This window comes from Polypterus senegalus, chromosome 10 (genome assembly GCF_016835505.1).
Source record: "Polypterus senegalus isolate Bchr_013 chromosome 10, ASM1683550v1, whole genome shotgun sequence".
Classification (NCBI taxonomy): domain Eukaryota; kingdom Metazoa; phylum Chordata; class Cladistia; order Polypteriformes; family Polypteridae; genus Polypterus; species Polypterus senegalus.
In genome coordinates this window covers 22,067,940-22,094,609 of record NC_053163.1, presented here as the reverse complement: position 1 = coordinate 22,094,609, position 26,670 = coordinate 22,067,940, and the positions used below count along the sequence as shown (strand labels likewise).

At 39.9% G+C, this 26,670-nt stretch overlaps 1 protein-coding gene across 4 annotated transcripts in view; it reads left to right on the top strand.

Annotated features, from left to right (window-relative positions):
• Positions 1 to 26,670, top strand: part of LOC120536921 (lethal(3)malignant brain tumor-like protein 2) — a 79,955-nt gene that overhangs the window by 29,338 nt on the left and 23,947 nt on the right. For all 4 annotated transcript variants that reach the window (XM_039765496.1, XM_039765495.1, XM_039765498.1 and 1 more), the window contains exon 4: positions 8,454 to 8,577. In XM_039765496.1, coding sequence (XP_039621430.1) covers positions 8,454 to 8,577 — 124 coding nt within the window. The remainder of the gene's footprint in view (positions 1 to 8,453; positions 8,578 to 26,670) is intronic.

The window sequence follows — 26,670 nt, the reverse complement described above, 5'->3', positions numbered from 1 at the left end:
TGTAACATCATTCAGCATGAGCAGTTTGGTGGTGGGTTAATGATTGTCTGGGGAGGCATATCCATGGAGGGTCACACAGACCGCTACAGGCTTGACAAAGGCACCTTGGCTGCCATTAGGTATCAGGATGAAATCCTTGGACCCATTGTCAGACCCTATGCTGGTACAGTGGCTCCTGGTGCACGACAATTCCTGGCCTCATGTGGTGAGAGTATGCAGGCAGTTCCTGGAGGATGAAGGAATTGATACCATTGACTGGCCACCACACTTTCCTGACCTAAATCCAATAGAACACCTCTGGGACATTATGTTTTGGTCCATCCAATGCCACCAGGTTGCACCTCAGACTGTCCAGGAGCTCAGTGATGCCCTGGTCCAGATCTGGGAGGAGATCCCCCACAACACTATCTGTCATCTCATTAGAAGCATGCACCGATGTTGTCAGGCATGTATACAAGAACACAGGGGCCATACAAAGTGCTGCGTACAATTTTGAGTTGCTGCAATTAAATTTTGGCAAAATGGACTAGCCTGCCACATAATTTTTTCACTCTGATTTTTGGGGCGTCTTTGAATTCAGGGCTCTGTAGGTTGATCATTTTCATTTCCATCAAACGATGTGGCATCCTTTCGTTCCTAACACATTACCCAGTCTATATCAGCATAGATATCCAGGAGGATTTCTTTTTCCCATTGAGATCTGATGTGTTTTCAAAGTGTTCCTTTAATTTTTTTGAGCAGTTTATATTAAAAGCTTTATTTTCTAGCTTTGTCTTTATATACTGGTTTGAATTTATTTCTTTGCTTGAAAAAATGTAAAAAAAAATTCCTGTTTAAATTGTAAGTGCATCTTTTCACCGTTTTTGAAGTCACTGTTTGTTCTCACAAGAAAGTGCATCTTCTGCTTATTTGGGGGGCAGTTCTTAATCACTAAATACCAGCAGATTACACAAGGTGGTCAGTTTGGGGTAAAGACAAGTAGTGGGAGTCCAACCTGTGTGGCAGGTGTGCTGTTTTGTGTTTTTGTAACTGGCATGACTTTTTAACCAGCTTCCATCTGTGCCTCCTTGTTCTAGTTGAACAACCTGTCCGCTATACTTATTCCCTTCATAATTTTTGTACATTTTAGTTATCCACCCATTATCCAACCCGCTATATCCTAACTACAGGGTCATGGGGGTCTGCTGGAGCCAATCCCAGCCAACACAGGGCACAAGGCAGGAAGCAATCCTGGGCAGGGTGCCAATCCACCGCAGGACACACACAAACACACCCACACACCAAGCACACACTAGGGCCAATTTAGAATCGCCAATCCACCTAACCTGCATGTCTTTGGACTGTGGGAGGAAACCCACACGGACACGGGGAGAACATGCAAACTCCACGCAGGGAGGACCTGGGAAGCCAACCTGGGTCTTCAAACTGCGAGGCAGCAGCATTACCACTGTGTCGCCCCACTTTAGTTATGTCACTTCTTAATCTGTCTGCTTAAACTGGAAGGATTTAAACTCAATAATGTTTCCTCATACCCTCATTGCAAGAATAATATCTTAAGTATATCTTTTTTTTTTGGAATATGTTGACTAAATCTGCACACAATATTCCAGATGAGACATAAGACGTTCACTGGTCACTTAAGAGCAGCTTTCATTAATTTGTACTTGATGCAATGTGCTGTGTATTCCAACATCCTATCAGAGGGTCTTAATTGCTGCTTTTTAGTGCCTGGCTGTGGACAGTAACAAGTCCCCTCTGTTTTGTAAGTTCTTTTTATAAGGTGTATTTTTTTCAGTTTCACGTTTTCCATTTGTATATTTGCATCTAATTACTTTTTATGCGTAACATTTTCCATTTATTGACATTCAACTTCCTCTGTTATGGAAGTTCATCACCATAAACCTTTGCTTTTTGTAGTTTGTGTCAGTTCTTCACACATCTTCCAATGTACAGGGTGGGCCATTTATATGGATACACCTTAATAAAATGGGAAGGTTGGTGATATTAACTTCCTGTTTGTGGCACATTAGTATATGTGAGGGGGGAAACTTTTCAAGATTGGTGGTGGCCATTTGGAAGTTGGCCATTTTGGATCCAACTTTTTTTTTTACAATAGGAAGAGGGTCATGTGACACATCAAACTTATTGGGAATTTCACAAGAAAAACAATGGTGTGCTTGGTTTTAACGTAACTTTATTCTTTCATGAGTTATTTACAAGTTTCTGACCACTTATAAAATGTGTTCAATGTGCTGCCCATTGTGTTGGATTGTCAATGCAACCCTCTTCTCCCACTCTTCACACACTGATAGCAACACCGCAGGAGAAATGCTAGCACAGGCTTCCAGTATCCGTAGTTTCAGGTGCTGCACATCTCGTATCTTCACAGCATAGACAATTGCCTTCAGATGACCCCAAAGATAAAAGTCTAAGGGGGTCAGATCGGGAGACCTTGGGGCCATTCAACTGGCCCACGATGACCAATCTACTTTCCAGGAAACTGTTAATCTAGGAATGCTTGGACCTGACACCCATAATGTGGTGGTGCACCATCTTGCTGGAAAAACTCAGGGAACGTGCCAGCTTCAGTGCATAAAGAGGGAAACACATCATCATGTAGCAATTTCGCATATCCAGTGGCCTTGAGGTTTCCATTGATGAAGAATGGCCCCACTATCTTTGTACCCCATATACCACACCATACCATCAATTTTTTGTTCCAACAGTCTTGGAGGGATCTATCCAATGTGGGTTAGTGTCAGACCAATAGCGGTGGTTTTGTTTGTTAACTTCACCATTCACATAAAAGTTTGCCTCATCACTGAACAAAATCTTCTGCGTAAACTGAGGGTCCTGTTCCAATTTTTGTTTTGCCCATTCTGCAAATTCAGTGCGCCGATCTGGGTCATCCTCGTTGAGATGCTGCAGTAGCTGGAGTTTGTAAGGGTGCCATTTGTGAGTAGCTAATATCCGCCGAAGGGATGTTCGACTAATGCCACTCTCCAGTGACATGCGGAGTGCTACGCTGTGGGCTCTTGCTGAATGAAGCTAGGACAGCCACTGATGTTTCTTCATTAGTGACAGTTTTCATGCGTCCACATTTTGGCAAATCCAACACTGAACCAGTTTCACGAAACTTAGCAAGCAGTTTGCTAACTGTAGCATGGGAGATGGGTGGTCTCGTAGAGTGTCTTGCATTGAAATCTGCTGCAATGACCCGGTTACTGCGTTCACCAGACATCAACACAATTTCTATCCGCTCCTCACGTGTTAACCTCTGCGACATGTCAATGGCTGTAAACAAAGAGAAACTTGTAAATAACTCATGAAAGAATAAAGTTACGTTAAAACCAAGCACACCATTGTTTTTCTTGTGAAATTCCCAATAAGTTTGATGTGTCACATGACCCTCTTCCTATTGAAAAAACAAAAGTTGGATCCAAAATGGCCAACTTCCAAATGGCCACCATGGTCACCACCCAACTTGAAAAGTTTCCCCCCTCACATATACTAATGTGCCACAAACAGGAAGTTAATATCACCAACCATTCCCATTTTATTAAGGTGTATCCATATAAATGGCCCACCCTGTACTTTTGATCATGAGCCCCCCATTTAAGATGAATAGTTTTTGTATGCTTTCTTCTGATCAAATACTTCTGTTGCTCCCTCATAGTATTCTAGTGGAACACTATCTCCATCTTATTCTTTATTTAATAATCATAATTGACTGCAATTGACACATGTTGCTCAATGTCATCTTTAATATCTGCTTCCTTATTTTACACATGATACTAATTAGGCATATGGCTTGGGTTAGCCTGATCATATACACTCACCTAAAGGATTATTAGGAACACCTGTTCAATTTCTCATTAATGCAATTATCTAATCAACCAATCACATGGCAGTTGCTTCAATGCATTTAGGGGTGTGGTCTTGGTCAAGACAATCTCCTGAACTCCAAACTGAATGTCAGAATGGGAAAGAAAGGTGATTTAAGCAATTCTGAGCGTGGCATGGTTGTTGGTGCCAGACGGGCCGGTCTGAGTATTTCACAATCTGCACAACCATTTCTAGGGTTTACAAAGAATGGTGTGAAAAGGGAAAAACATTCAGTATGCGGCAGTCCTGTGGGCGAAAATGCCTTGTTGATGCTAGAGGTCAGAGGAGAATGGGCCGACTGATTCAAGCTGATAGAAGAGCAACTTTGACTGAAATTACCACTCGTTACAACCGAGGTATGCAGCAAAGCATTTGTGAAGCCACAACACGCACAACCTTGAGGCGGATGGGCTACAACAGCAGAAGACCCCACCGCGTACCACTCATCTCCACTACAAATAGGAAAAAGAGGCTACAATTTGCACAAGCACACCAAAATTGGACAGTTGAAGACTTGAATAATGTTGCCTGGTCTGATGAGTCTCGATTTCTGCTGAGACATTCAAATGGTAGAGTCAGAATTTGGCATAGACAGAATGAGAACATGGATCCATCATGCCTTGTTACCACTGTGCAGGCTGGTGGTGGTGGTGTAATGGTGTGGGGGATGTTTTCTTGGCACACTTTAGGCCCTTTAGTGCCAATTGGGCATCGTTTAAATGCCACGGGCTACCTGAGCATTGTTTCTGACCATGTCCATCCCTTCATGACCACCATGTACCCATCCTCTGATGGCTACTCTCAGCAGGATAATGCACCATGTCACAAAGCTCGAATCATTTCAAATTGGTTTCTTGAACATGACAATGAGTTCACTGTACTAAAATGGCCCCCACAGTCACCAGATCTCAACCCAATAGAGCATCTCTGGGATGTGGTGGAACGGGAGCTTCGTGCCCTGGTTGTGCATCCCACAAATCTTCATCAACTGCAAGATGCTATCCTATCAATATGGGCCAACATTTCTAAAGAATGCTTTCAGCACCTTGTTGAATCAATGCCACGTAGAATTAAGGCAGTTCTGAAGGCGAAAGGGGGTCAAACACCGTATTAGTATGGTCTTCCTAATAATCCTTTAGGTGAGTGTATAATAGGATAGCATTTTCAGGTTGGATTTGTATATTTGATCACTCATATTTTTATTTTCCACTGTGTGCAATTCATTTTTTTTTTGCAGCTTTTTGTAATCCTTAGCTGCATTTTTGTTTCTGCAGTCTCCAAATTTACAAAGCTCCTGTTTCATTGTCTCAGTAGTTACTGGGAGGCTGTTGACTTATTCATGCATGGATAATTCAGAAGAAAATCTGAATTAAGAGCATTTTGTGTTTCCTTCAGTTTGCCCTTACTGTTCGTAATAGACTTCACATCATCCTTGGCCATTCTTCTACTTCTAAAATAATAAAAGAGCCTTTAAGAGTTGATGTTTGCATTCTCGATAATATACCCCTCTAACTGCCTTTAGCATTTCGAATTTCCTTTTTAAGTGTTGCTGTTATGTGCTCATAAGCCTTGCGGTTGACACTGTAGTTGTTTGTCATGAGCACATTACACAGCTGCATTTTCTTTTGCTATATCTTTCTTAGCTGCTTACTCCTCCACTACCAAGCTCTCCTAAATTTACTCTGACTTCTCAGTTTTGGATTGAACTTGTCCAGCATTGAATATAATATAGCTTTAAAATTCTCTACTGCTTGTGGTCTACCCTTTCCATACTTGGAAAGGTTGTTCAAGTTTATCTCTTCTAGACTTCACTGAATTTGCTGAACATTTACAATAAAAAAATAATCGGTTTTAGGTGTGTACAACTTTTTTTAAATGACTATATCATGATAACTCAGTCCTAAAGGTTCAATTACCTCTATCCCCTTCCTTCAATCCTGGTATTACAGAATATTCCGTATGGACAAGATGCTTGTCCCACTGGCTACTTTGATTTTCCCTTCCACATCCCAAAAATGTACAAGTAAGGTTAAAGTAAGGTTTCTCAGTGTGACTGAAGGTTTTTTGAATGAGTGGACCTTGTAGCTCAGTGTTCTAGGCTGGTTCCTGGCTTGTGCCCAGTGTAGTCAAGATAGAATCTTCACCCCACAAACAAAAGCGCCATAAATTGGTTTACAGGTAATTGAAAATATGTTATGATTTTATGTGAGAGGAACCCCATGTTCTTGTGAACCACACTCTTGGCCTGCAGTCTTGATTTTTCTCATTATACTGTTTTTGGATAATGTGCTAATAATCTTTACATTTGCATTTTCTAAATCATTACAGTCTTTACATTGATCACTACCAGGTTTTAACTCAAATAATTAATACTAGATAAAGGGAATCCATATTTTGATAATTCATATTTTATTTATATTGTGCCTTTCATAACATGAACGTGACGTTGAAAATTCTTTGTAATGAAGAATGAGCTACTTCAATTCTCTATAGAAAATAGTAAAGTAACCTTTTTTCCTAGTTGATCAGGTTGTTCATCTCACTTATAAAAGTTGGAAGACAGTTTGGAAATCTCCAAATGATTCATCTTAATGTGTTCATGACCAGTTAATTAAAACTTTATGTAAGTTACATTTACAGCCAAAAGGTATTCTTAAGCCATTTAAGATTAGACAGTTCATCTTTAAGTGAAACTCAGATTTTGAAAAGCACACCAGGTACATGGTGGTCAGCAGGAAAAAGGTGGATTGTCTTCTCTCTGAGAGGGAGGCGAGTTACTGCCACAAGTGGAGGAGTTTAAGTACAGTAATCCCTCGTTTATCGCGGGAGATAGGTTCCAAGGCCGGCCGCAATAACTGAATTTCCGCAAAATAGGGACACCATATTTGTTTAATTATTTAACGTGTATTTGAACGTTTTTAAACCCTCCCTGTACTGTTTACAGCCCACCCTTTACTCTATTAATAACAGGGACAACTGTTAAGCAATATGAAATCGGTAGATAAGTTTACAGTTACTGTATAGCGAAGTACACGTACCTATATATGACGTGATGAATATGCTGTGCAGTAAAAATGATGACGATGAAGGTGATGATGACTTTTACTGCGCAGCCGATGACTGCATTTTACGTCTCTTCAGACGGCAGTGCCATTTCCTGGGGCACCTCTTCCACGGTTTCCGAAGGTGTATCCGTAGTAGTAGTAGGAACTGGCTCTTTTTTGTGAGGCTGCAAAAACATTGTGATCGTCAGTTGCTGCCGCTGCTTCTTTTTCCGGTCGAAGAGCAGCTTGTAGGCGGTCATGACGTCGTCGACCTTGTTGCAAAATTGGACCGATCGAACCATATCGTCGTCCCATTCCTGTGACCGCTCTTGCAAATCCTTAGCTAGTCTGCAGCCACAGCCGCGAACATTCTCCCTTCCTTAAACATATCCAGAAGTTTCACCTTCTCAGCGATCGTCATTATTCTTCGTTGGCATTTAGGCTCAGCACCAGCCTTGGAAGAAGGAGCACGTTTGGGAGCCATTGCAGGGGGTGAAAATTGAAGCGAAGTTCAACACAAAGAAATCACAAAAAAAAATCACACACCGTACAGTGTAAATAAGACAAGGGGAGGTGCTGTGGGCAAAGCACCAATCACGGGCCCTATTAGAAAGCGGGAAGCTGTGATTTGTCGTCTCCCTCCCATGTACCAATCACAACCCGTGTTACAACACACTTAGTCACCGAACTTGTTTTGTTGTTCTTAGACTAGGAAATACTACTACTATATTTAAAAAGCTGCGAAGTCGTGAATCTGTGAAAAGTGAACTGCGAAGTAGCGAGGGATTACTGTACTTCAGGGCCTTTTTCATGAGTGGGAGGAAAAGGGATGGTGAGATGAACAGATAGATCAGGGCAGTGAGCGTGGTTATGCGGTCACTATACTTATCCATGGTGGTGAAGAAGAAGCTGAGTCAGAAGGTGAAGCTCTCAATTACCAGTTTATCTATAGTAAGTCCCTATCCTCACCTATGGTCATGAGCTCTGAGTAATTACCAAAAGCATGACATTGTGGGTACAAGTGGGCGAAATGAGTTTTCTCTGCAGGGTGGCTGGGCTCTCCCTTAGAGACAGGGCAAGAAGCTAAGACATCCTGGTGAGGCTCAGAGTTAGATACACTGACCCTTTGCATCGAATGGAGCCAACTGAGGTGGTTTGGGCAGAAATGAATGTGTCCCGGATACCTCCCTGTAGATGTTTTATGGGCATGACCAGCTGGGAGGAGACCCAGAACTCACTGGGAGAATTATATCTCCCAGGTGGACTAGGAACTCCTTGGAATCCCACAGTATGAGTTGGCAAGTGTGGCTAGGGAAAGGGACACATGGGGACTCATTGTTGAGACTGTTGCCCCCAAGACAAAGTTTCAGATATGCGATGGAAAATTAATGAATGAATACCAGGTATAACATGAGCAAACTGTACAGACATAAGATCAAACTGTTTTTAACAAATGTATTTCACGGGTTTGTCTACTTTAATTAGGTGAAAAGTTGCTTTATCCCCACATTGTTTTTGTCACAGGGCAAGCCACCAACCAAGAAGGCCAAAGTGCTTCAGAAAACTACTTGGCCCTCAAAACCTGGAACCTTAGCAAATTCACAGAGAGCTGTGCAGCAACAGGAAAGCACAAGGATTAGTCATGCAGGTAAGTTATAAGCTTCCATATGTACTGGCATCCCTTAGTACATTTTTTGAAGCTGGATTTATCTCAGTAGTTAAGCAAAGATCTCCAAGAATTTAATATAACAGTTTTAACAGAATAGTAGTGCTGTTTCCTATTTTAAAAAAAAAATTGAAATATTCCTTTATGTTTATAGTGTAAACTTGAATCACATGACTATGATTTGTAGGCCCTTATACACCCAAGCACACTGTACCCATAGAAAATACAGCACAAAAATAACATTGTTAAAAAATGACCTATTGGCTTTAATTTTTAGACTTCATTAAGAGTCTTCTTTTTAGAGAACTATAAACTGCAATTTTGAGAATGTAAATACTTGTGAGGTATATCAGATTTGTTTTAACAATATAGAACTAAATTATTATCATGGGGGAAAAAGTAAAAATGCCAAATGCACACGTTTTTTTTGCATTTTTAAATGCAGTTAAAAGGTTGTCGGCATGGTACAGGAACGAAGTTTTAAATTTACATGAGTTTTTTTGCCATCTGGTGGTAGATCTCCTGTAATACAGTCTTTGAAATTTTCTCTCTTTTTTTTTTTTTCCTGTGATGGAGCACATCCTTTAGCACAAATTGTAGCATTAGAATGTCTATCAGTGTAGCAGCTTTTAGTTACCCAATTGACTTTAAATGTATGGATATCTGAAATTTCTCTTGTTTCTCTGTGAACTCCACTGGCTGATGTGGAAATTATTATAATACAAATTTTTTTCTGGTATGTTACAAAAATACAAATAGAGAACTGCAACACACAAATTCTAAACAGTGCATCATTTATACACACATACAGTCAAATGAAAAAGTCTGCAAGCCCCTCTTAATTCTTTGGATTGAGCTTTCAAAGTAGCAACTTCCTTGTAATATATGACATGTCTTATATAGAAACAGTAGTATTTCAGCAGTGACATTAAGTTTATTAGATTAACAGAAAATATGCAATATGCATCATAACAGAATTAGACAGGTGCGTAAATGTGGGCACCCCAACAGAGATATGACATCAATACTTAGTTGAGCCTCAATTTGCTCCTTTGAGCCTCTAGACGCTGTCCTCCTGTAGCCTTTGATGAGTGTCTGGATTCTGGATGGAGGTATTTTTCACCATTCTTCATACAAAATCTCTCCAGTTCAGTTAAATTTGATGGCTGCCAAGCATGGACAGCCCGCTTCAAATCATCCAATAGATTTTCAATGATATTAAAGTCAGGGGACTGTGACGGCCATTCCAGAACATTGTACTTCTCCCTCTGCATGAATAACTTTGTAGATTTCCAACTGTGTTTTGGGTCATTGTCTTGTTGGAATATCCGACCCCTGCGTAACTTCAGCTTTGTGACTGATGCTTGAACATTATCCTGAAGAATTTGTTGATATTGGGTTGAATTCATCTGACCTTCGACTTTAACAAAGGCTCAGTCCCTGAACTAGCCACACAGCCCCACATCATGATGGAACCTCCACCAAATTTGACAGTAGGTAGCAGGTGTTTTTCTTGAAATGCGGTGGTGTTCTTCCACCATACAAAGCACTTTTTGTTCTGACCAGATAACTCCATTTTTGTCTCATCAGTCCAAAGCACTTTGTTCCAAATTGAATCTGGCTTGTCAAAATGAGCATTGGCATACAACAAGCGACTCTGTTTGTGGCGTGAGTGCAGAAATGGCTTCTTTCTCATCACCCTGCCATACTGATGTTCTTTGTACAAATTGCACTGAATTGTAGAACGATGTACAGATACACCATCTGCAGCAAGATGTTCTCGCAGGTCTTTGGAGGTGATCTGTGGGTTGTCTGTAGCCATTCTCACAATCCTGTGCATATGCCGCTCCTTTATTTTTCTTGGCCTGCCAGACCTGCTGGGTTTAAAAGCAACTGTGCCTGTGGCCTTCCATTTCCTGATTCCATTCCTTACGGTTGAAACAGACAGTTTAAACCTCTGAGATCGCTTTTTGTAGCCTTCCCCTAAACCAGGAGACGCAACAATCTTTGTTTTCAGATCTTTTGAGAGTTGCTTTGAGGAACCCATGCTGTCTGTCACTCTTCAGAGGAGAGTCAAAGGGAAGCACAACTTGCAATTGACCACCTTGACTACATTTTCTCATGATTGGACACACCCATCTACTTTATGAAGTTCAAGGCTTAATGAGCTAATCCAACCAATTTGGTGTTGCAAGTAATCAGCTTTGAGCAGTGACAGGCATTCAAATCAGCACAATTACAAGGGTACTCAAATTTTTACCAGTTTTTCACATCTGATTTAATTTCATACAACTAAATACTGCTTCACTAAAAATCTTTGTTCTGAAAACACCGCAGTACTCTGATGTTCCTAGGAAATGAAAGACACACCACTGTTATCTTTTTTGTTGAAAGGAGAGTCAATTATTAAGCAGGCTGATAGGGGTTCCCAATCTTTTTCTTATGACTGTATTATGCATTAATAAAGTAATAAATGTAAAAATCTATGTACCTCTATATTGAGTTACAAAGGAAAAAAAAATATGCTCTATACTAAGAAAATTAATCTAATGGAACATGTGGCCAGCTGATATCAGAGGAGAGGAAAATCCAGAAAAATATAAAACTCAGGGAGTTCATAGTCATACTTTTTACTTTTTAAATCTGTTGCTGTTTACTCTCGGTAACCTTACTGTGCAGCTTGATGACAACAGCAGAAATGTAGGGAGAAGAAGATGGCTACTGTCTTACAGAATTGAGTCGGCCTTCTTTGTAACCGGTTTGTGATGCAGCTCAGTGACAGAGGTCTGCTGAAAACCCATCATTTTACTTCTAGATTTTACAATGTTGTTAAGATGGTGTATATTTTTATGGCTGAGGTTGCCAAACCAACAAATAAAAACAACAGTAACAGCAGACTCAATAAAGAACTTCTAAAAAAAAATTGCCATTAAAGTTTTTCCACTTTAAAACAAGCACTTGAGTTTTCTAAGAAACAAAAAGGTGTCTACCCCTTCCTACAAATTTGTTCAATGTCAAGATCAACATTTAATCTGTTATGAGGCCTTGTCCTCAGATATTTGTGGTGCTCTAACATCTCCACCGTCTGTCCTTTAATTAAAGTTGCGGCAGTGGATTGAGAGGAGCACCTGAGATCTACAACCATATCTTTTGACTTATAAACCTGCAACTGTCCTGAAATATTTGGTATTTACATTTAAAAGTAAAGATTGCGCCATTAGACAATGCTGAATTTCTTTTTGCAGCAATTAAAAAGAACAACTTGTGTGTGTTTATGTACGGGGTGTGGGCAAAAGTAGGTTTACAGTTGCGAGCACACAGAAACACAGTTTATTCTTGTATTACTATTTATTTATTAATTATTGTATTTTATATTTGTTGGTTTCTTATTTGTCATCGTCTTGTCATTGTTATTATTGTTAAAGTGTGCCTGAGTGTAGCCATCATAACCTGTACATCTTTTTACATACAGGGTATGAACTGCAAACCTACTTTAGCCCATCTCTGTGTGTGTATATGTATATACAGTGTGTATGTGTATATATAATATATTTGTGTGTGTGTATATATATATATATATATATATATATATATATATATATATATATATATATATATATATATATATATATATTCTAATTTTAGTTCTGTACATTACCACAATGAATTTTAAATGAAACAACTCAGATGCCGTTGAAGTGCAGACTTTCAGCTTTAATTCAGTGGGGTGAACAAAAAGATGTGAGGCAACTAAAGCATTTTTTGAACACAATCCCGTCATTTCAGGGGCTCAAAAGTAATTGGACAATTGACTCAAAGGCTATTTCATGGGCAGGTGTGTTCAAGTCCGTCGTTATGTCTTATCGATTAAGCAGATAAAAGGCCTGGAGTTGACCTGAGGTGTGGTGCTTGCATGTGGGAGATTTTGCTGTGAACAGACAACATGCGGTCAAAGGAGCTCTCCATGCAGGTGACAGAAGCCATCCTTAAGCTGCGAAAACAGAAAAAACCCATCTGAGAAATTGCTACAATATTACGAGTGGCAAGATCTACAGTTTGGTACATCCTGAGAAAGAAAGCAAGCACTGGTGAACTCAGCAACGCAAAAAGACCTGGACGTCCACGGAAGACAACAGTGGTGGATAAACGCAGAATCATTTCCATGGTGAAGAGAAACCCCTTGACAACAGCCCACCAAGTGAACAACACTCTCCAGGGCTTGGTCGGCGTATCGATATCCAAGTCTACCATAAAGAGAAGACTGCATGAAAGTAGATACAGAGGGTGCACTGCAAGGTGTAAGCCATTCATAAGCCTCAAGAATAGAAAGGCTAGATTGGACTTTGCTAAAGAACATCTAAAAAAGCCAGCACAGTTCTGGAAAAACATTCTCTGGACAGATGAAACCAAGATCAACCTCTACCAGAATGATGGCAAGAAAGAAGTATGGAGAAGGCGTGGAACAGCTCATTATCCAAAACATAGCACATCATCTGTAAAACACGATGGAGTCAGTGTGATGGCTTGGGTGTGCATGGCTGCCAGTGGCACTGGGACACTAGTGCTTATTTATGATGTGACACAGGACAGAAGCAGCCAAATGAATTCTGAGGTGTTCAGAGACATACTGTCTGCTCAAATCCAGCTAAATGCAGTCAAACTGATTGGGCGGCGTTTCATGATACAGATGGACAATGACCCAAAACATACAGCCAAAGCAACCCAGGAGTTTAGTAAAGCAAAGAAGTGGAAAGTTCTTGAATGGCCAAGTCATTTACCTGATGTTAACCCAATTGAGCAGGCATTTCACTTGTTGAAGACTAAACTTCGGACAGAAAGGCCCACAAACAAAAAGCAACTGAAAGCCGCTGCAGTAAAGGCCTGGCAGAGCATCTGGTGATGTCCAGGAGTTCAAGACTTCAGGCTGTCATGGCCAGCAAAGGGTTTTCAACCAAATATTAGAAATGAACATTTTATTTCAGTTATTTAATTTGTCCAATGACTTTTGAGCCACTGAAATGACGGGATTGTGTTCAAAAAATTAAAGCTGAAAGTCTGCACTTCAACTGCATCTGAGTTGTTTCATTTAAAATTCACTGTGGTAATGTACAGAACCAAAATTATTATGGACCTAACTGTATATGTATATATGTATATATATGTATGTATATATGTGTATATATTAAATATATATATATATATATTAAATATATATATATATATATATATATATATATATATTACATACATATCTCTCTATCTATACTAATAAAAGGCAAAGCCCTGACTGACTGACTCATCACAAATTCTCCAATTTCCCGTGTAGGTAGAAGGCTGAAATTTGGCAGGCTCATTCCTTACAGCTTACTTACAAAAGTTGGGCAGGTTTCATTCCCAAATTCTAAGCGTAATGGTCATAACTGGAAGCTATTTTTCTCCATTTGCTGTAATGGAGTTGAGCTGGATGGCCGTGGGGGGCGGAGTTTCGTGTGACATCATCACGCCTCTTACGTAATCACATGAACTGACTATCAACGCAGTACGTAGAAAACCAGGAAGAGCTCCAAAAAGCGCTAAAGAAAACATGCATTATATAATTGAGAAGGCAGCGAAACAATAAGCGAGCGACTGACATTTATAACCATATTCATGAGTGCTGCTACTTCGGAAACAAAGCACGGTGTAAACTTAAAGTTTAAATTAAGTTCATAGACAGGCTGCTGCTGGTTTTTGTCATGCCCACGGTAATGCGGGATACAAGTTTAATGAGAGGACGCAGGATATAAACGAGAGTTTTGATCACTTTGTAACTAAGTTAAAATTGCAGGTGAAGGGCTGTGCTTATGCAAATTCCGAGAGACTGTGTTTGTGGGGGATTGACCGTTAAGGCGGGTGGGGGAGTCACGTCATCATCACCCCTCCCATTTACCTCATTTTGCTCTGAGCTGAGCTTCGCGGCTAACGCCGTCTTCCTGGGCAACTTCGTCACACTGCCACCAAATACTCACAGAAAAATCCACAAGTTAATACACACCCTGACTCTAGAGTTTCTCCACACTCAATGTATTCCTCGCGTCCTCTTTATACCCTTTGATCTTCCATTTCAATTCAGATGCCTCCAATTTCCAGTAAGGCTCTGCTGCGCGATGACAAGTAATAAGTCTCAGGGACACACCCTACCAAAGGTTGATTGATTTCAGGCAAGATTGCTTTTCTCCTGGACAACTATACTTGCATTCTCAAAAGTGACCTCGCGCAGCTTCGTCATATTACAACTGGAGTGCAGCCAGAAACTTTTAAGTGCCGGGTCTTACTTAACATTAAATTAAGCCGTGGACATCGCAACATCACACAAGAGAGCAGCTCACGTGAACTTACTGAACGCAGTACGAGTGATTACTTCCATGCATCAAACCTGTTCAAAAAACGCATTACACAATTGACAAGGTGATGGCTTTATATGGCGTTCGATTATAAAGCAGCGAAGAGGCTGTGTGAAGGCAACTACACAAAAAAACAGCAGAGCGCCACACTTTGAATGTATTCCTGGCATCACCGTTATACCCCCTGATCTCCCATTTCAATTGAAATGCCTCAAATTTCCAGTAAGGCTCTGCTTCGTGATGACAATTAATAAGTCTCAGGGACACACCCTACAAAAGGTTGCCATTGATTTGAGGCAACATTGCTTTCCTCCTGGACAAAACTATACGTTGCATCCTCAAAAGTTATATATATATATATATATATATATATATATATATATATATACTGCTCACAAAAATTAAAGGAACACTTTAAAGAAACACATTAGATACATCAGATCTCAATATGAAGTTGAATATCTATACAAATAACGACAGGGCAATGTCTTAGGAACAAAAGGATGCCAAGTCTTTTAATGGAAATAAAAGTTTTCTGCCTACAGGTAGACACCCTAAAATCAGAGTGAAATGAAGATGTGGCAGGCTAGTCCATTTTTTCAAAAACTTAATTTCTGCTACTCAAAATGCTTTTCAGTATCTTGTGTGGCCCCACGAGCTTGTATGCATGCTTGACAACGTCGGGCATGCTCCTAATGAGACGACGGATGGTGTCTTGTGGCATTTCCTCCCAGATCTGTATGAGGGCATCCCTGAGCTGTTGTACAGTCTGAGGAGCAACCTGGGCGCCTAATGGACCGAAACATAATGTCCCACAGATGTTCTATTGGGTTTAAGTCAGGGGATCGTGAAGGCCATTCAATTGTTTCAATTCCTTCATCCTCCAGGTACTGCCTGCATACTCTTGCCACATGAGGCCGGGCATTGTCGTGCATTAGGAGGAAACCAGGACCTACTGCACCAGCGTAGGGTCTGACAATGGGTCCAAGGATTTCATCCTGATACCTAATGGCAGTCAAGATGCCGTTGTCTAGCCTGTAGAGGTCTGTAAGTCGCTCCATGGATATGCCTCCAAGATCATCACTGACCCACCACCAAACCAGTCATGCTAAACGATGTTACAGGCAGCATAATATTCTCCACGGCTTCTCCTGACCCTTTCATGTCTTTCACATACTGTATACTCAGGGTGAACCTGCTCTCATCTGTGAAAAGCACAGGACGCCAGTGGTGGACCTGCCAATTCTGGTATTCTATGGCAAATGCCAATTGAGCTCCCCGGTGCTGTGCAGTGAGCACAGGGCGCAGTAGACATTTGGGCCCTCAGGCAACCCTCATGAAGTCTGTTTCTGATTGTTTGGTCAGAGACATTCACACCAGTGGCCTGCTGGAGGTCATTTTGTAGGGCTCTGGCAGTGCTCATCCTGTTCCTCCTTGCCCAAAGGAGCAGATACTGGTCCTGCTGATGGGTTATGGACCTTCTATGGCCTCTCCAGCTCTCCTAGAGTAACTGCTTGTCTCCTAGAATCTCCTCCATGCCCTTGAGACTGTGCAGGGAGACACAGCAAACCTTCTGGCAATGACACGTATTGATGTGCCATCCTGGAGAAGTTGGACTACCTGTGCAACCTCTGTAGGGTCCAGGTATCGCCTCATGCTACCAGTAGTGACACTGACTGTAGCCAAATGCAAAACTAGTGAAGAAACAGTCAGAAAAGATGAGGAGGGAAAAATGTCAGTGGCCTCCACCTGTTAAACCATTCCTGTTTTGGGGGTCATCTCATTGTTGCACTTCTAGTGCATCTGTTGTTAATTTCATTAACACCACAGCAGCTGAAACTGATTAACAACCCCCTCTGCTACTTAACTGACCAGATTAATATCCCATAAATTTCATTGACTTTATGCTATACTCTGATTAAAAAGTGTTCCTTTAATTCTTTTGAGCAGTATATATATATGTGTGTAAATATGTATAAATATATACACACCCTAGCGCAACATGAGAGGCTTCGCCTTTAGCGCTGACGTCTAATGTTCGATTCGCGAGAGTGGTGCAGTGAGTCATCAGGCAGTTGGATTTAGTCTTTAAATTTCTATGGTGAAGAAAAATTTATGCAATGATGATTATATTTAACTTTCATTCCTACTAAATATATTTCTGTTGACCAAATAAAAATTACTTATATTTAAAATTTAAATAGAACTTGAACAAATACGATAGTTCATAATACCCACGCAGCACTAAGTGCACGTAAGATTAGGAGTCATCTGTTTTAACAAGCAGCGTACTGCACTGATACGAAATAGCCTGCCCATTTAATTATTTAGGAATGGATAGATAAATTAAGATTTTGTACAAATAATCAATTAAGATTTTGTACAAATAATGTTTTTAATTTTTCTTCCTCAATGGATTCTGGCACCCCCAGCAACAGCTGCTCGCACCCCAAAGGAGATATATATATAGCCAGCAACACTCATGACAATGACAAAACAATTACATTGTCAATCATGTTACGTTATTATTAAAATGTTTCCTTTTCTTTTTCATTACTTCTTTAACACACTACTTCTCCGCTGCAAAGCGCGGGTGTTTTGCTATATATATATAAAGGAGAGTTGGGATCCGAGAGACTGTGTTTGTGTGTATGTGGAGGGATGGAGAGTTAAGGCGGTGGGTGGAGTCACGTGATCATTCTCCCCTCCCATTCACTTCATTTCATTCACTTCAATTCGCTCCGAGCTGAGCTCCGCTGCTGACGCGGTGTTGTCGTACTTTTTCCTTAGTGTTTAGTCCTTACTCCTTTACTGATTTACTGTTTAGTACACGCGGTACTTACACAGTCACTTATAAAAGGGGCGATGACTCGGTGGAGGAAATGGGTATTGAAACTACCTTGGAAGACGTGCAATCAACGAGGCGATTAAACGCATCTCAAGAGAGGTTTTCTTGGTTGGAAAAAAAGCGCTTGGCTGCCAAAACCAGGCGATTAAACGAATCTGAAGAAGAAAGGATTTCTAGATTGCAAAAGGCACGATCGGCTGACAAAACCAGGCGGTTAAAGGAATCTCAAGAACAAAGGACTTCTAGGTTGGAAAAAAAACGATTGGCTGCCAAAACCAAGCGATTCAACGAATCCCAAGAACGAAGGACTTCTACGTTGTCAAAACAAGTCCGATGTAGGTACATAATTATTCCAACTACAGCGACTGTAGCGAAGCGCACGAGGTCTGCTAATATATATATGTGTGTGTGTGTGTATATATATATATATATATATATATATATATATATATATATATATATATATGTATATATATATATATATGTATATATATATGTATATGTGTGTGTGTGTGTGTGTGTGTATGTATGTGTGTATGTATATATATATATATAATATTTAAAACACCTGTTGAACACACAAGATTCCCCTCAAGGATACGGTTTAATTTCCTCACAAGATTAACAAATGTTAATGTATTGTTGCAACCAAGTTATTCTTCTGTTCTTTTTTTAGCTAGTGAACTAAATTGGCAACACCATGGGCTTCATGTAGAACGCCTTGCGTAGAATTCACATTAAAACATGCTATACGGACAAAACAAGAAATGTACTTACATACAAAAAATTCAGATGCTTAAAACTGTGGGTAAGCATAGTTTTACGCACTTTCCCTTTATAAACTCCAATCAATGTTAATTTTAATGCACATGTTCGAGTCTACAGCCCAACCTGGACTCCACCCAGAATTTCAAATATTTGAATATGCTTATCTGTATAAATAGCCCCTTCCATTCAGTGTTTTGTTAAGACAATGGCAAAAGCACATGTAAAAAAGAATTTTCAGTGAATGTGAAATGGAGGTCCTTGAAGTGGAGACAAGGAAAAACATACTCTTTGGTGGCTTCAGCAGTAGTATAAGTAACAAAAGTAAACTGATTTAGTGGCACAGCGTGGCGGAGGCACTCAAAAGTACAAGTTCATAAAGTCACACAGTGCCCAAAATATAAAAAAAGTGATCAAGTATCAAAGTCGACGTGAAAAGGCAAATCCCAGCCCACTGTCTGAATGTGAACATCACTGGAGGTGGAAGTGGAATTCCTGGGCTCGCACTGTTTGAGCAGCAAGTTGCTGCAATTATTGGCGAGGCACTTAATCGTCATTTTACCAGTGGATGAGGGGGAGTTTTTTTCACTTGCCATTATCCATACTCATGTAAATAAATTTGCATGTTTAATAAGACAAACAAGCAGGCAGCAGATGTGGTATTACTGTCTGTTCTGTTTCAGTCAATATTACAAAGGGTGATGCCCGTGCCAGGGAGGTTACTCCACACGGTGATGGTGCTGCTGTCTCGAGTCCATCTTCGGGCACTGGCTACACATTCACACCTGCCTAGAACTGCTGGGTTTAACCATCGGACAGCGTTCTGGAAACAAAAAATTCAGCAGTGAATTCTGTAAGAGATGTGGAGAAAGTAATTAAGGAAAATAAATGCTGTATTATGTGATTTTGACCACAAACTAAATGAATTTGTTAAAAAAAAAAAAAAAAAGTTACATCTGATTTCTTGTTTTTACATTCTGCTAATTACAAATAAAGTTGTAACGTTGCCCAATTTGGTTGATTATTGGGTGGATTAGGGTGAGATTCGTCATACCGGATCACTTCTTGTATGTGTAAGCCATGATTGTGTGCCTCATTATGCTACATGCTTGCGCCATGCGACACACTCCACCAGTCTTATCCAGGCAGTGCCAATGATCCCTAAGCTGCCCTATAGTACATTCTGCCACTGCCCAAGCCCGATAGTAGAGGTTGTTATAATAATAATAATGATAATAATTCATTACATTTATATAGCGCTTTTCTCAGTACTCAAATCGCTATCCACACAGGGAGGTAATGTCGCTCTTGTTCAGGCTGTGGTTTGGAGAGCGGGGTGAGAAGCCACATATTCAGCAGGTCACCAACCATGTTAGATTGTTACATCATACAGATAACTTAGTTTTGACCAAAGAGGTAATACTAAATTTCTTACTGAGAAGCGAGCCATCACAAACAACACCGTTTTCAAGTTTGTCCCCAGCACCACTATTTCTCAGAATGAATGAATCATGTACTGAGCCAGGCCATCTGGCCACAACATTAATGAGACGCATTTTCGAATCACAGTTAATTTGCACATTAATAAAGTGGGAATGCTTTCTATCTGCATAAGCAAATTCATTCTCTGAAGACTCCTTCATTGCAATGTGCGCGCAGTCAACCGTTGCAATTACATTTGGAAAAACCAGACGCTGCTGCAAATTGCGCTTTGATGTTTGCCTGTTCAGTGTGAGGAAATCTTATATATTTCAATGACAAGCAGGTAATCCCATCCCATACAGCTGTGCCTCCTGTTTACAATACCGAGCAAAAACGTGCAAATGCATGCATGGCGTGAGGCTGCCATGAAAAGGTGCGTAGGTTTACACCAAGTTTTTATACATCTTGATGTGAGCGTGGAGACGGGCATACGCGACATTTCTCTGCGTATACACCGTTTATACATGAGGCACCTGGTCTAATACGATTAAAGAGGAATCAGAAATTGTATAATTTAGAATAGACATTTTAGATGTGCAGTAATTACAATTCTTTATATGTAATTAATACTTATTCGTGTATGTAGGGTCAGGAAACACACTGCCAAGTTAAACGGGAATTAAAAAAAACATTTTGTGAGGACATTGGTTTCTTTGTGAATATAAAAATTCTAAATCACACCCACTTTTTTGTACTTTATAGTTAGGTCAGATAATAGCCTTTTGAATAAGGTAAATGAGCCTGTGGATGTGTAAATTAGTGATATATTTGTGCTCAATTATTCTTTTAGCATCTAATATTAACACATTAGTGAATGTAAAAATCAGCTAGACTTTTTTTTTGTTGTTTTGGGGATTTGTAATTCATTAAGGGTGGCACGGTGGCGCAGTGGGTAGTGCTGCCTCGCAGTTAGGAGACCTGGGGGTTCGCTTCCCGGGTCCTCCCTGTGTGGAGTTTGCATGTTCTCTCCGTGTCTGCGTGGGTTTCCTCCCACAGTCCCAAGACAAGCAGCTTATGTGCATTGGCGATCCGAAATTGTCCCTAGTGTGTGTGCCCTGCGGTGGGCTGGCACCCTGTCCGGGGTTTGTTTCCTGCCTTGTGCCCTGTGTTGGCTGGGATTGGCTCCAGCAGACCCCGTGACCCTATAGTTAGGATATAGCGGGTTGGATAATGGATGGCTGGATGTAATTCATTAATAATTTCTCCATTTGGCTCCTTTATTAGTGTTTTATGATTTGATGGAAAGGAAGACCATCCACTATGACTTTGAGTAGTAGAAAACTATCATATGTCCATCAGCACTTATTAATGACACTATATGCATGCCCACCTTAGTTTTTAGGTGGTTCTTAACTCTAAATGCAATGCTAAAATGGTAGTGCTAGAACATTGTATATTTGGCCAATAATTAAGAAAAGAAATGAAAGCTAATGGGGTATTTACTAGGCAGAGAATATGAAGTCTCTGAAACAATTGATTATTTTTTATACTTGTAAGCTTTAAAAGGGAGAACACTGAAAATATTACATCGGCCATTTGTTTTACCCGCTACTGCATTGTGCCATGTTTCCTAAAATGCCATATATACAACTGCAGATTAATTTAGCTAGAATTACATCAAAAGTGCACTACATATACTCCAGCTGATGCTTCTGTACATTCTAGTAATATAATTGTGGAAAGCTGTTTTAACATTTAGTGCCTTACTTTGACTTGTAGTCAGGTTGTGATGAATCATAAATTATGTTTTAGGTTGGTAAAATATCATTTTGACCAGTTATTTCAGTTTGAGAGAAAATGTGCTCATTAACATATGCAAATGAAGGATTTTACCCATTGACCTCAATGGAGCTTTAAATTAAAGGCAAATAAAGGAATATTTTGACTCTTGGAAATATTGAATTATAGATATTTTAAGTTGTGCCTTCACACTATACAGTCATATGAAAGTTTGGGAACCTCTCTTAATTCTTTGGATTTTTGTTTCTCATTGGCTCAGCTTTCAAAGTAGCAACTTCCTTGTAATATCTGACCTGCCTTATGGAAACAGTAGTAGGTCAGCAGTGACATTAAGTTTATTGGAATAACAGAAAATATGCAATATGCATCATAACAGAATTAGACAGGTGCGTAAATGTGGGCACCCCAACAGAGATATGACATCAATACTTAGTTGAGCCTCTTTTTTGCTCCTTTGAGCCTCTAGACGCTGTCCTCCTGTAGCCTTTGATGAGTGTCTGGATTCTGGATGGAGGTATTTCTGACCATTCTTCATACAAAATCTCTCCAGTTCAGTTCAATTTGATGGCTGCCGAGTATGGACAGCCCGCTTCAAATCATCCCATAGATTTTCAATAATATTCAAGTCAGGGGATTTTGACGGCCATTCCAGAACATTGTTCTTCTCCCTCTGCATGAATGCCTTTATAGATATCGAACTGTGTTTTGGGTCAGTGTCTTGTTGGAATATCCAATCCCTGCGCAACTTCAACTTTGTGGCTGATGCTTGAACATTATCCTGAAGAATTAGTTGATGTTGTGTTGAATTCATCCGACCCTCAACTTTAACGAGGGCCCCAGTCCCTGAACTAGCCACACAGCCCCACAGCATGATGGGACCTCCACCAAATTTGACAGTAGGTAGCAGGTGTTTTTCTTGGAATGCGGTGTTCTTCTTCCACCATGCAAAGCACTTTTTGTTCTGACCAAATAACTCCATTTTTGTCTCATCAGTCCAAAGCACTTTGTTCTAAAGTGAATCTGGCTCGTCTAAATGAGCATTGGCATACAACAAGCGACTCTGTTTGTGGCGTGAGTGCAGAAAGGGCATCTTCTCATCCCCCTGCCATACTGATGTTCTTTGTGTAAATTGCACTGAATTGTAGAACAATGTACAGATACACCATCTGCAGCAAGATGTTCTTGCAGGTCTTTGGAGATGATCTGTGGGTTGTCTGTAACCATTCTCACAATCCTGCTCATATGCCGCTCCTGGATTTTTCTTGTCCTGCCAGACCTGCTGGGTTTAACAGCAGCTGTGCCTGTGGCCTTCTATTTTCTGATTCCATTCCTTACAGTTGAAACAGACAGTTTAAACCTCTGAGATCGCTTTTTGTAGCCTTTCCCCTAAACCAGGAGACTCAACAATCTTTGTTTTCTGATCTTTTGAGAGTTGCTTTGAGGATCCCATGCTGTCTGTCACTCTTCAGAGGAGAGTCAAAGGGAAGCGCAACTTGCAATTGACCACCCTAAATACCATTTCTCATGATTGGACACCCCTGTCTATGAAGCTCAAGGCTTAACAAACTAATCCAACCAGTATGGTGTTGCAAGTAATCAGCATTGAGCAGTGACAGGATCAGCAAAATGACAAGGGGACCCACATTTTTGCACAGCCAGTTTTTCACATTTGATTTAATTTCATAAAACTAAATACTGCTTCACTAAAAATCTTTGTTCAGAAAACACCGCAGTACTCAGATGTTCCTAGCAAATGAAAGACACACCACTGTTATCTTTTTTGTTGAAAGGAGAGTCAATTATTATGCAGGCTGACTGTATTACCAAGACCATGATGAAGAAAGCAAAAAAGTTTGTCATTGATTTCTGAGGGAAATGACAGAAGTAGCCTCACCTAATCAAATAAATGAAATGCATGATTGATTTTTTTATATTTGTGTATTGCAGTGTGCTTTATTTAATTATTTTTATTTTTGATAATGCTTAAAATTAACTGGTGCTTGAATAATTCACATTAAGAATTTCAAGTGAATAATCTCATCAGTTATACAATTGATTTGAATTTTGGTTGATTGTTTTGCAGTATTGTAATACTTGATATATGTACTTTGAGATAAAGCATTCATTTGAATAGAAATATGACGTAAATGTTTAAAATCCATATCTGGAGAGTAGATGAATTCAGTAAAAATAAAATATGCAAAATGTACTTTAGTCTAGAAGCAATGAGCAAAATGGTGAGGAATTTCATTGCTATAGTGTAACACTCGGCTGAAGTACAAAAACAGCTTATCCGTTATTTTCAGCAAGCATACCACATTTCTCCTAGAAGTGGTGCTGTCACCAACTGTTATAAAAGACACTTTACCAAGAAAACATAAGAGCTGAATAGTTGCATATGTTCATGATAATGCACAATACATTGTGGCTGCTAGTGTTGATCACTAATTTATAGGAATACTCCACCCAAAAATATTTTTTATGTTACTTACCCTATGTAGTTTATAGTGATTGATGAGAAAATCATTAATCTTTTAATGCAGTATGAGAGACAAACATTTATAACATAACAGGACCCCATAGTGGCCAGTGCCATAGAACGGCAAACAATGTGAAAAACGTCCATCAAAAGAAGGATGCTTGCGATATTCATGTTATTATCCAGTTGTATGCTTAAAGTGCAATACACTTGCATTTTTTTTCCAAAAAATGATTAATAGTTAAGAACAGAAAATTCAGCATACAACATAAACAGAAAAGGCATTCCCATAATAGTGTGCTTTTGAGTTGAAGATCTGCCTCTTGCCTGCATTCACTGCTTAAGACTGTGCAGACTGTCGTTCCTTTCTTACACCTTTGAATACCGCAGCCTGCCACTTTAATTATTTAAGTGAGTGGTAAAGTGCAACTTCAGCCTTTAAGATCTAAACATTGTTGAGCAGCATTTAGGGATTTTAGTCGTGGAACAATATAATTATCTGCAGAACATCATAGCTATCCTGTATTTGAACAGCTGCTCTGACACTACTTTAACATTTGACACATAGAATTCAGGAAGACCCTGGAAGTACACCAGCTACACTTTTCTCTATTTCCTGTGTATGTGTTAATTATTTGTATTGTTAAATTGTAATCTTATTAGCGCTATATATTGTTGAATCTGCTCTATACAATGACTGAATTGGATTGGAGCTCTGTTCATTGGTAATTGAGCAGTTTATTATATGGCTGGTGTGGTCATCAAAGGAAACCGAGTAATTGTGTGACAAGTGTTGGTGAGCACCTCTGTCAAGGTGACAATTATGAAATTAACATAAAAACTAAATTATATTAGCCATAAATTGATATTTGAATCCAAAAAGAGATAACATGAACTTCAGTATTTTACAAATGCCCAGGTAAACATTTGGTGTACTCCTGGCAGTACCAGCATTTCTCCATTATTTGGCACAGCTTACTGGCAGTGATTGAGTACTGGCACTTCCCTCTCTATCCTCCAGGGGGATCCTATCTAACGTACGCACCTCATCGCCATCAAACCTCCAAGGGGGGCCCTGCTAATTTCCAACCATCTAGTTTTCTGATGTATAGTATACATCTCATTGCGATTGAAACTACAATGACGATTCATCCTACAAATTCCGCTGCCCAGCACGATGTAGAAATCGTGTAAAATTGGAATGCCTCAGGATAAGAGTCACAAAGCCAACAAAAGTAGAGTATACTGGCACAGACTCATTTCCACTTCATGCACTGCAGGCTGTACTCTTTATATGTAATACTAGCAAAATACCCGCGCTTCGCAGCGGAGACGTAGTGTGTTAAAGAAGTTATGATAAAGAAAAGGAATCATTTTAAAAATAACGTAACTTGATTGTCAATGTAATTGTTTTGTGACTGTTATGAGTGTAACTGTCATCAAGGGTTTGATTATCATTATTTCTTTCAATCAGGTTCGTATTTGGAGGATGTGTTGTGTTCAAGTTATATTCCGTGTTTGTCAACCATTGTAAAGATAACAGGTTTCTGTGATGTTGTGATGTCCATGGCTTTAATTAATGTTAGTTCAGACCCGGCACTTAAAAGTTTCTCTCGCACTTTTGCTGAGTTTGTGCCAAACACTATTCTCTCCCTGACCATCTCATCTTCGTTTGCATAAGCACAGTCGTTCACCAGCAATTTTAACTCCTTTACAACAATTTTAACTCCGTTACAAAGTGATGAAAAGTCTCGTTTATACCCTGCTTCTTCTCATTAAACTCGTATCTCGCGAGTATCGTATTCGTCGTAGGCATGACAAACGCCAGCGGCAGCCTGTCTGAATTTAATTTAAACTTAAGGTTTACATCGTGCCTTATTTCCGTAGTAGCTGCACTTATGAATATGCTTGTATGCGTCACTCGCTTCATATTCTTTTCCTGTCTTCTCAGTTGTGTAATGCGTTTTTTGAACAGGTTTCATTCATCGAAGTGTTCACTACCCAAATCGGTACTCGTGAATCTAAGATGTTTAACAGGCATTCCCCGTATTAAGTTGTTGATTTACCTGCGAATATTTAGTGGCAGCTTGTCTATGAACGTAATTTAAACTTAAGCTTTACACCTTGCTTTCCTATTTATTTGTGTACAAAGGCTTCTTCAGCGTCAGAGGGTGTTTCGTTTCCTACTGCATCAATAAACAGCTCGTCTTCCTCTTTATCTGAGACATCACACACTGCATGCACGGGTTTACCTTTCCCAGTCCTGCAAAGTCAGTTCACGTGAGCCGCTCGGAGTACATGCATTGAAGGTTCTCAGCTGTGCTTGTGCTATCTCTTGCGATGTCCACGGCTTTATTTAATGTTAGCTCATTCTCATC